The 12318-nt window shown below is 40.7% G+C and overlaps 1 protein-coding gene across 1 annotated transcript in view; it reads right to left on the reverse strand.

Moving 5' to 3' along the window:
• Window positions 1-12318, reverse strand: part of PLEKHG7 (pleckstrin homology domain containing, family G (with RhoGef domain) member 7) — a 57380-nt gene that overhangs the window by 20812 nt on the left and 24250 nt on the right. The window contains exon 5 of the mRNA XM_006898487.1: window positions 10873-10986. Coding sequence (XP_006898549.1) covers window positions 10873-10986 — 114 coding nt within the window. The remainder of the gene's footprint in view (window positions 1-10872; window positions 10987-12318) is intronic.

Consider the following 12318-nt stretch of genomic DNA (forward strand, 5'->3'; position numbering starts at 1 on the left):
GAGACAGTGCGATTGGCACAAGACAGAGCAGAGTTTAGGGCTGTTGTGCATAGGGTCACTATGAGTCACAAGCGACTTGACGGCACATAACAACAACAACAACAACATAAAAAAATTCTTAGTATGGCTGGCATCATTTTCTCTCACAGTCTCACAGCACAGTTTTCCTTATTATTATTTATTACTTATTTATGTCTCTTTTCAGGTGCAGTACTCAGCAAGCAAGGCAAACATGCAGTTACTGGGGCTTTCTTCCTGGTCTGTCATGAATAGTTTCATTCATTTTTCACAACATCGGGGGTATGGTTAAATTCACATTATTATTGAGTAATCTGTCCCTGCTTTCATTCCATATAAAATTAGCAAACAGATATCTATCATTGTCAAATTCACAGTCCAAAATTGGGTTCTGTGATGTGGTTGTAAGTTAGTTTCATTGAATATTATTGGCTAACATTATTATAATTCACTTTTAAAATGAATCAATCCTTTTTCAATTCTTTAACCCCCTCAGCATTGATGATGAAAGTAGCAGCTCCCCACAACTACTTATAAAGTCACCACTAAATCCTTCTAAATAAGGACATGATCAAGATGTAGATGCCTGGGAAAAAGTTTAAAACACAGTCCCACCAACTGTGCACATACCATTATTGGTGGTGATGAGGTTTATTAATACGTGTAGTATCCATGTTTATTCTTCCTACTTGAAGCAAAAGACCTGAAGTAGATGTTAAGAGCCTTAGACTGGTCTGTATAATAGAACGAAGAGGAGAGGAGGGGAGTGAGAAGAAGTAGAAGGGAGAGGAGGGGAGAGAAAAAAGGAAGAAAGTCAGAGATAATTGTAAACAGAAAGAGCCGGGGTTTGGAGGAGGCAGTTATAGATGATTGAGGACAGAATAAAATGAGAAAGTGATTTTAGTGAGTATTGCTGTGTGGGATAAACTCCATTTCCATAAATGATGTTTGAGAAATGCAAGTAAACAAGGGAATATCCTTTGCATTTGTTTCATCTGCTGCATTGTTTCCTTGAATGTGATGCTGTCTTGAACCTGCAAGGTCCCAGCTTTTATGAATGTGACACACAGGACACAGAGGTAGGACTCTGAGCCCTGTGTGCATAGACACATCAAGAGTGTTTTATGGCGAGTATATTCTCCTAATCTCCTCTTGTCCCACCTACACATACAAAATTGATTCTGAGTTGAGCTACAAAGTGATCCTACCTTCACATTAAATATGTTTCTTGGGCAAGCTATCGTCTCTTTTCCTCTTTTCATACTTTGTCCAGGCCAAGTTTTCTAACTTTGCCTTTTGTTTCAGGGCTTCAGGAGGGTGTACACACTGAGAGAATCCCTCTGTTTCTCTGAAGATACAACTAAGATTTCTAGGTACAGTTTACTGAAATGATATATGCAAGTTCAAAGTCCTCCAAATTCATAACTTCACAAAGCTTAAGATTCTGACAACTCCCTCTGGTCTCTGGACTCCTGTTTCAAAATCACTCCTCCCTGAATGGCATGGACAAAATAAAAAACTTGTTGTTCTTGTAGGTACTATTGAGTCAGTTCTGACTCATACTGACCTTATATAATGGAACACCATATTGATTATATCATGGACTGCCAAGAAAACAAACAGGTCTGTCCTAGAGAGGATGAAACCAAGTTGCTTTCTGGAAGCAAAGATTTTGAAGCTCTATCTCTCACACATTTTGGGCATGTTCCTAGAGGGACTGGCCCTTGGAGAAGGAAATCATGCTTGGCAGGGGGATGGAACGGTGCAGGAGAGGAAGACCCTGGATGAGATGCATTAACACAATGACTAGGGGAATAGGGACAGGTGTGATGGAGAAAGTGAGATTGGCTCAGGATAGGACAAGGTTCAAAGCTATTGTTCATAGGGTCTCATAACAGCAACAACAACAGAATAGAACAGAACAAAACCCTGCTTGGTCCCACACTGTCCTCACAATCTCTGCTGTGCCCTGTGTTGAAGCCACTGTGTCATTCTTTTCCATTGAATTTTAGCTGTCTACCTTTTTAAGCATGATATCTTTCTCTGGGGACTAGCCTTTGCTGATAACATGCCCCCCAAAGTATGTGAGGTGAAGTCTTTCCCTTTTTATTTTCAAGGAACACATTGTGAAAGCATCTTCCAAGGCATGTTTATTCTTTTCACAATCCATGGCATATTCTGTATTCTGCACCAAAATAACAATTTAAAGACATCAATTAGTCATTGTCCAAATCTCTCATGCATATGAAGCAATACCATGTGATATTATGGCTTGACTCAGGTGCACTTTGGTCTTTGAAGTAGTATTGCTCCCTAGCACTTTAAAGAGCTCCGTTTCAGCAGATTTGCCTAATGCAATGGATGGTTGTTGATTGTAAATTCAAGTCAAATGAAATCCCTGACACCAATCTTTTCTCCTTTGATCATAATGCTGCTTATTAACCCAATTGTCTTTCTGTATGAGGATTTTGGTTATTTTATGTTGAGGTGTAATCTACACCAAAAGCTATCATCATTTATCTTCTGTAGAAAGTGCTTCAAATCTGCTTCACTTTCTGCAAGCAATACTGTGTCATCTGCATAGCGCAGGGTGTTACAAAATTTACTTCAATCCTAATGTCATGTTCTTCACATAGTCCAACATCTCAGAGTCTTTGTTCAGTATACTAACAGATAAATGGAAGGATATAATCCTGACATGCACTTTTTCTGGTATTAAACCGTGAGCTATCCCTTTGTTCCTTTTAAGTAATGGCTTCTCTCCCCATATTCAGATGTCGCAGGAACGTAATTGTTCAGGAATTTCCATTTTCATAAAACTATCCATAATTTATTATGATCCACACAGTTCAATACCTTTGCATAATTAATGAAACACAAGCAAACATTTTTCTTGTGTCCCCTTTTTTCTTTCAAGATCTATCGAACATCAACAATGCTATCCCTTGTTCCTCGACCTCTTCTGAATTTCCAGCAGCTTCCTGTCTATGCGTTGCTCCAGTTGTTGTGAAATAATCTAATCATCAGTTAAATTATGCTTGAATATTAGATTAACTATATTATTTATCCTTTCCACATTCCTTTGGTCCACCTTTTTTTTTTTTTTTTGAATGGACACAGAAGAGTCTGGGGGTTTAGGGAGGGGTCAAGTATACAGCCCCTCACCAATTTTTTTCCTACCCCACTCCCCACCCTGGATCCTCATACATGTTCTACACTAATGGTTTTATACAATATTTGTCCTTGTGGGACCGAGTTAGTTCACTCAGCATGATGCTGTCCTGTCCCTCCCGAGCTAAGTAGTAATTTACAAAATCATTGTTCCTGGGTGCTGCGTAGTATTCCACTGTGTGAATGTATCATAATTTGTCAAGCCATTTGTTTGTGGTTGGACATCTGGGCTTTTTCCATGTTCTTGTGATGGTGGATAATGCTGCTATAAACATTGGTGTGCAGGTAGCTGTACTGCAATCCCTCACCAATTTTGGTGGCTCTTTTCTCTTTGGAAATTGAGAGTTCTTCCTTCCTCTGCCTTTCCCGGGCCTGCCCACCCTGCACCCTGCTCTCTGTGGCTCATGCTTGGTAATGTGGCCTGGTCTTTTATAGCCGAGGGAGCTCAGGTGGCAGAGTCCATAAGAAGTTGTCCCACTGACTCAAAGGTGGTTCCTCTATGGTGATTTGGATCCACCATCGTTAATGGAGGGGAAAGGGGTAATCTTGTCCCTTGTGATTTACAGCTTGTGAAAATCCAGTACAGAGTCAGTCGTGTGCTTATTGTCAGGTCAACTACTGACTTGTAGCTACTGTCAGAAGAATGGATCTGCTCCTGGTCCTGCCCTGCATCGTTTTCACCACCTCTGGAACACAGGTGTACGTGGCCCATTGTTACAGTCACTGTGGCAGTACCTCTTGGTTGAAGGTCTCCTTCTCTTTTTCTGACCCTCCACCTTTTCCAGAATGGTGTCTTTTTCCAGTGTCTGGTCCCTCCTGACAACCTGCTCAAAGAGTGTTTTCACCAGCTTGATCTCTTAGAAGCCGCTGGCTTGCACCTCCTCTGAGACAGTTGGGACTCTTCTTGTGGCAGCACATGAAGCCCTCGGCACTTTTCTCCAGCATCACAATTCAAAGGCATCGAATCTTCTTCTGTCATCCTTGCTTCTTCATGGTCCAACTTTCAGATGCGTAAGAAGCTATTGAAAATACCATCACTTGGATCATATTGTAGTTCGATATTAGCTCCAACTTGACAACGGTGAGTTTTTTCATTGCTTGACTATTTATTTCCTCGGGGTTCCTATACTTCCGCAGAAGCAACTTTACATCTTTTTTTTCCTGGAACATCCAGACCCCTTCCTCACATGCACTCTAATGAATAAAATCATCTCCACTGGCCTGCAATATATGGATGACAAGTCACGAAATTGAGTACAAGTGGCACATAATGAATGAATTTCTAGTTATTGAGCTCCAAGGATGGCTTGCTGATAGACCAGACTCCCTTCTCCTAATATCACATCCTCTTCTGTGAAATGCTGGTTGATACTAGATGAGCTCCAAGTTCTCATTCTACTGGAATTGTCTTCTGCTTTCAACAGGGTTTGAAGGAGTAGAGAAGGAAGTAGGCCATTGGGGCTGCTGGTGTGGGAAGGATTGGAAGTGGTATTGAGTAGAAGGAAGAGGTGTACAAAACAGGGCAGAAGGAACGGAGCTGACCTCTCTGCTGACTCCCATATGGGTAGCAGTACGCTCGTGTTGCCTGGTGGTCTTGTTGAGTGGAGTGCCAGTCCACTCAATGTCAGCTAGGGATACTGTCGGACACATAGCCCTGGGTGCATGAGCTTCCTGTGACTATTGTCTCAAATGACCACCAGCTTTGTGTCTTAAAAAAACAGAACTTACTCTTTCAGAATGTTAGAGGCTGAAACTGCACAATCAAGGTGTCGACAGAGTTGGTTCCTACCCGAGGCTCTGAGGCACTATTTCTATTTCTTGCATCTTCCTCCATCTAATTGGCTGTCAGGAATCATTGCTGTTTCTTAGCTTATAGAATTGTCACTCTATTCTCTGCCTCTATCATCTCATAATGTTCGACCTGTGTGTTTCATCTCTTCTTAGAAGTTGCATGGATTGGGGTTCACCCTCAGGACTCCGTCTTAACTTGATTATAACTGCAAAGACTATTTCTAAATATGTCACAGCCACAAGTACTAGAGGTTAGGATTTTAATGTAGCTCATTGAAAGACTAATCCTGACCCTAATACCCAGGTCACTGCCCCAGACTGTTGTGATTTAGGAAGCAGCTCTGAGAGTCAGCACCCCTGGGAGTCAGGGTAAATGCAAAAATAATATCCCTTCTCATCCAGTTATCAATCAAATGGGAGACATTAGAGGTTAATAATTTATATAGTGATCCAGGAGTACTGGGATATTTTGAGAAGAGCTTAGAATAAAGAAAAAGATCTGTGATCGTATGACCATGTAAGTAAAACTGTGATTTACCACCACCACCCCCCGCTCTTTATGCCTTTGTTCACTTTCTTTTTCAGATATGTTAAAGAAAGAGAGGGAAAACATTCTATAAAGAGGTACCGGCCATATAAAACAATTTCACTAATGAGTTTATATTAATGGAGGCAGAATATATTTCATCACACATATCCAATGTGCTTAGAAGGACAAAAAAGAACTGAAAGGGTCCCTAAAAGAATAGTCCCTGAAGGTTTAGCAGGAAGGTGACACTGGGTGGCAGAGATACTATTTTAGGAAATTTATTTAAGTGCTTTAACTCTCATCTGTATAAAGTAGACAAGAAAGGTGATCACCTCACTGGGTTGGTTTAAAGATACACTGGAGGAAGTGCTTAAAACAGTGCCTGGCAGGTAAGCAAGTTCTCAGTCCATTATGGTAACTACTAATAATCTTGGAAATGTTAGCTGAGTCACACTCAGTGACATGGTACGAAGGATTGTAGCTTGTCTCTGGGATATCAGAAGGAGTTCTTTCAGCTTGTGTACCACAGTAATGGACACACACTCATAGCACCCAGTTCCATAAGGCATGGAGGATGGTCCTCCTAGTACTTTCATTAGCCCATTAGAGGATATAGGGAGAGATTTGGTGGCTTAGTGGTCAGAGAGTTGTGCTGCCAACCTAAAGTATTAAGTTCAAATCCACCAACTGCCCTGAAAGAGAAAGATGGAAAATTTCCTCCAGTGTGTTTTATAGCCTCTGAAAATTTGCTAGAGGTTGAACTTTGAGTTTGTTCTGACTCAGTGAGAAAGAGTTGAGTTGACAGAACACAGACTTAAGTTCTCCAATAACATTGTATATAGCAGAGCTTATAACAGAATGAATATTGCCATTAGGCCTGAATTTGAATCTCATTTCTGTCCCCCAATAATTAATCTCTAAAAAAATGAAGGTAATGTCACCCTCCTCTCTCCAGTGTAGTTGAAAAGATTAGGGTCACATGACAGGAAGCACAGTGCCCCCTCTGTGGTGGAGGGTCCAGAAACAGTTACCTTTTATTATCTGTGGTGTTACTCTTTAAAAAAATTATTTTTATTATTATTGTTACATATATGACTATATATTATATACAATAAAATATACACAATAAGAATATAAATCTATTACAATTAGTGTTATTCATTAGCACTTTTAGTACTACTGTACATGGGGTTTCCTTACTCTGTATGATGAGAATGGAGAAGGCAGATTTCTTTTCAATCATCATGGTTTTAAATCTTTCCCAGACCCTTCACCTTTGTGCATTTGTTTTTGGTTGTGTTTTTTTTTAATGTCAATAATTCTCTAAAAATGGAATAATAGCTCTGAGGAAGGAATAAGAAAAAGTTTTGAGGTAGAAAGAATTAGAGTTTTTGGTTTTTGTAGTAATAGAGAATAAGGTTTATTAGCAGTCACTAATGGTTTGGGAGAGTGTATTAATGGCTATGGGAAAATGACATTTAGAGTCACAGTAGGGTCACACAGCTCATTAGTGAAATTGATCTCAACAAGCTATAGTATTTTAAGACATTTAGTTGGCAAAGTTATATGACAGATAAATTTACAACAGCAAAAGGAGTAGCTTCTGAAATGGCTCAAATTCAAACAACTTATGAGATTTGATTCTTTGGCATTGAAATTTAGCCTTGTGATTTCATGCAACATCCCAGCCAGTGAGTCTAAAAATATGTTCAGTGAGTCTCTCTGGTAGTCTAGTGGTAAGGAATTGCACTGCCAACCCAAAGGCAGGCAGTTCAAATATACAAGTTGCTTCCCAGAAAAAGATGGGCAGTCTCCTCCCATGCAATTTACCAATTAACTCTGAAAACCCACTGGAGGATCAGCTATGAGTCAGTTGCAACTCAACAGCACATAACAACCACAATTTCTACCTCCTAGTACATTGTGTATTGCTAGGGTCTTAAAAGCTTGCAAGCAGCCATCCAAGGCTTCACAACTGGAGTCTCTTCACCTGGAGCAATAGAGGAAGAAGGAGAATTTAGAAAGGGGATGTGGAATGTGTCAACAATTGCCTCCACAAGTGACTGCCTGCTTGGCTATGAGACTAGAAAAGGCCAACAAGGGGCTCAAGTACATCAGAGATGATGAGCACAACACAGGGGAGGACAGAGTTCAGGTCTGTTGTTCATCTGGTCGCTAGAAGTCATACTTGATGGCACATAACACCAACATGATTTAGTTCTAAGATGAATTCAAGACATACTTTTGGTTTAAAGTTAGTCTAAGCTTAGTCTAAGGAGGCAATAGCTTCAAGGGTTCATTTACCCTCCAAGGTTCCAGAATGTTTGGAGTCCATGAGAATTTGAAATTCTATTCTGTAGTTTGTCTCTTTACATTAGGATTATATTTTATGGAATCTCTGATCAAAATGTTTTGGTTCTGGTAGCTGGACATCCTCTAACTTTTTCTGTTTTGTAAAGTGGGAGTTTTTCATCTTGATTTAGGTTCTTTCTTTAGCACTTACTGACTGTGTGACCTTGTAATCATCACTCCACCTCTTTGAGCCCCAAGGACACGTGGTGACAGTGTAATCTATGTCATGAGGTTGTGCTAAGGATTGAAGAAGGCGTTTGAGAGAGATCCTCATAAAGTGTAACGCCTTAGAAACATATTATCTGCTACCATTACAGCATTGCATTTTTACTCTCTCCCCATCAATATCTTGTGTACGTGTGTGTATTACATTTAAGAATGTAAACACTTTCTTCTCACAACTGATTTGCAATTTTCCACCTTGTTTGAAAACAGAGACTGAGCCCTGTTGAAGTCCTCTCACACCTAAGCTTGGAAAGAGACTCTAGTTGCACAGAGTTGAAGAGAAAGACCTCCTTATCTGCTTCTGTAAAACTCACAGCCTTGAATACTCTATTGGGGCAGCTCTACACTGTCACGTTGCGCCTCTGTGAATCAGACAGACATGAAAGCATCGGGAACAACAACTACAATGGAAGGGAGAGAAGATTCTACCCAGTTCGGGGGCTTGGCTTGCAGTCTAGTCTAGCTTTCCAGGGACAACTTTTACAAGAGGATTAATTGCACATTAGAAAATGTAACAGCTTTCAGATTTTAGTATGGGGTACAAGCATTGAAGAGCTGAAGGCACAAAAAATAGGGTCAAGTTTCTGTCCCAGGGTGAGCCCTCAATTATCATTCACACCACAGCCAGGCTTCCAGGCTGATAGAGATGAGGCAAAGACCCACAAGGTTATGGTCACTGGGTGCAGAGGAAGCCTCTCTTCCTAGCCTCTGAGGTGATGGATGCTCTGATGAAATGTGTTAGCCTAGTATTGCAAAGTTATAGTGTGGGCTAAAGAAACATGGGTGTCAATGGAGCTGGGGAAGGCAGAGACATTTGGCTCCAGACTTGACTATTTGTTGTTTGTTGTGAGGTGCCATTGAGCTAGAAGTCCTGAGCAGAAATTCTTTCTTCCAACACTTTGTGAGCTGGAGCCACAAGGCTGCATGAACTGCAGGGGCACTGTTTACATTTTGCTTGTCTTCCCAGGGGCATCATTCCTTTAAATGCCAATTTAAGTGGTACAACAGGGCTTTCTCACTCACCAGCACACTGCCGGGATCCTGACTCACAGTGACCATCCGTAGGGTATCTGAGGTTGTGCGTTTCACAGAGATCACACTGCCCATCTTTCTTCTGAGGACAGGTTGGTGGATTTAAACCACCAGAGATATGAAACCTTTTGGATAGCAGAACACATACTCTACACTCTGGATCAGAGCATCTTAACATGGTTTTGTTGTTGTTGATGATGATAGGTGCCATCAAGTCAAGCACAACTCAAAGTGAGTGACCCTATGAACAAAAGATCTTAACCTTGTCCTGTCCTGCTCCATACTCAACTCTTTCTGACACACAAGAGCCCATTGCAGCAGTCACCGTATCAATCCACCTGGTTGAGGGTCTTCCTCTCCTTCGCCAACTTCTACCCTTCCCAACATCAAGTCCTTCTCCAAGGAATCGCACCTCCTAGCAACATGTCTCAAGTATGTGAGGTGAAACCTCAAAATTCTTGCCTCCATGAGCCCTTTGGCTACACTCTCTCCAAGACATATCTGTTTGTTCTCCTGGCTGTCCATGGGGTGGATATTCAGTGCTCTTCTCCAACACCACAGCTCAAAGAAGTAAATTCTTTCTCTGTCATCCTTATTCATTGCCCAGGTATCAGATGAATAGCTAGTAATCAGAAAGACTATAGCCTGAGTTAGATGGACCTTAGTCCTCAAATTGACAGTGGTGTTGTTAAAGGCCATTGAGTCATAGACAACTCATAGCGACCCTATGAATGAAGGACCTTGTAAAACTTTCATTCTTTCTCCAAGTTCATGGGGTTTTTGGAATCAAGCTATTTCGGAAGTGGATTACTCCTCAATAATTTGGAAAGATTCCTAATTGCAGAATTTGCAAATGCAATGTGTCTCCTTATTTCCTGACTGCTCGTGCCAAGGGATCCAAGCAAGATGAAGCTGTTGATAGTTTTAATCTCTTCTCCATCCATCATGACACTGCCTCTTGGTCCAGTGGTAAGAATCTTTGTTTTCTTGATATCGAGACACAATCCATACTGAAGGCTGAATTCCTTGGTCTTTTGCAACAAGTGCTTCAAGTCCTCACTTTCAGCAAACAAGGTTGTGTCATCTGCGTAAGGCAGATTGGGGACAAATTTTACTAACATGAGAAGGGCCAAAATTCTAATAACATGAAACCTAGGTTCTTACTGTTGGATTTTTACGGTTCCAGCCATAAATTAACCAAACAAAGCAGGCTTAAGCTCTAGCTAAAATTTCAAAAGGTGTATCAGGTAATAAAAGGAGCCCTGGTGGCATGATAGGTAAGCATTCATCTATTAGCTAAAAGATTGGTAGTCCAAACCCAGCCAGCAGCTCTTTGAAAGCAAGGCAGGTCTATCTCCTTCTTTTATAGTACAGTCTCTTGAATAGTGACTGCAACAATGGACTTGAGCATGGTGAGATCATGAGGATGAAACAGAAGAGGTCAAGGTTGTAATCTGTTATTCATATGAATCATGGTTGACTCAATGACACCAAATAGCAACAATGGCTTTGTTGCTTGGGTTTGCTTTAAGTTAGAATCAACTTAACAATATCCAGCAGCAATGGATAATATAAAGTTTCCAAGTATGCACTATTTAAATTCAGAAGTTTGCAATGGATAATGTATGAGAAAAGCTTAAAGTTTATTTTTATATTTTGTTTTTCACACTTAATTAGAGTATACTAATTCCCTATAGCTGATCGTCCCAAAGGATTTCAATAAAAACACAAAAGAAAAGAAAATGGTACTTTACTTTTAAATAGATTCCAAAGTCATCTCTCTGCCTCAGGCTCTCAAGATAGAAGACAGCTGCTGTATAATTCAGGCAGTAGGTCTGGTGGCTCTGACAGAGGCTTCCTCGGAAATACTGAGAGAGAAGAACACAAAGAATCAATCCAAGCCAGAGAGCACTCACCCCTGCCTGACTTTCCCTTTCTTGTCACTTCCATCATTAACCAAAATGTGGAAAAATAGAGCACTGTCCGTGTGAGAGATGTGGAGTATGGATAGGAACCGCATTCTAATAAACAGTAGATAATATTTATAGTAAACATTCTTAAACACGCACACACACACACACACGCACACACACACACACACACATTATATATAGGCTAGCGGCAATGAGTTGTGTGTGTGTGTATATATATGATTGTTGTATGTTGTTGAGCTGGAACTGACTTGTAACACACCATCTAGTGGGTTTGTAGAGTCAGTAAATCACGTAGAAGGATTGTCCATCTTTTTCCTACAGAGTAGCTGGTGGGTTTGAATTGTGGACCTAGGCTGCCAGAGCTCCTATATATGTAGCTATATATCTATCTATATTATATTAGAAACAGGAGTGGCATACACTTCTGAAATAGCTTGCCTCTGGAAAAACTATGAAATTAAAGAAAAGATGAACGTTATACAAGTGTTCAGGCCTTTTGTTCATAGGGTTGCTGTGAGTCATCTACGACTTGACGGCACTTAACAAGAATAGCAACATATTGTATCTAGAGAGAGATGCATGCAAATATAGCTATATAGGTATATATGGAGCTCTGAGGACCTAGTAGGAAGAAACTGCCCTGCAATCCCAAAGGCACGCAGTTTGAATCCACCAACTAACTGATTCTTGGGAGAAGGATGGACAATCATTTCTTGTGAGATTTATTCTTTGAACTCTCTCTGAAGGGTCAGCAATGGCTTAGGTCTGACTAGATGATACAAAATAACAACAAAAACATGTTGTTGTTGTATTCTGCCAAGTTGCTAGCGAATCATGGTGATCCTATATATAATAACTCTGATGCCTGCTCTATCCTGAGCCAACCTTATTGTCTCTGACACACCTGCCTCCATTACCCCAGTCACTGAGTCAATACATCTCATCAAAGGTCTTCCTCTCTTGTGCTGTCCCTCCCTCCTCCTAACCATGGTGTTCCTCTCCAAGGACTGGTGTTGTCTTGCAACATACCCAAAGTATGTCAAACAGAGCTTCAGAATCCTTGCTTCGAAGGAGCAGCCTGGTCTCAACCTCTCCAGGATGAACCTATTTATTCTCCTAACAGTCCATGGTATATTCAATACTCATCTCTACCACCACAGCCCAAAGCAATCAATTCTTCTTCTACCATCCCTAGTCATTTTCCAGCTATGACAACATATAGGTATATGGATATCTCAACATGTTGTTGTTGTTGTTATGTGCCGT

The sequence above is a fragment of the Elephantulus edwardii genome, unplaced genomic scaffold, assembly GCF_000299155.1.
Source record: "Elephantulus edwardii isolate Elephantulus edwardi_28Jun2011 unplaced genomic scaffold, EleEdw1.0 scaffold00231, whole genome shotgun sequence".
Classification (NCBI taxonomy): domain Eukaryota; kingdom Metazoa; phylum Chordata; class Mammalia; order Macroscelidea; family Macroscelididae; genus Elephantulus; species Elephantulus edwardii.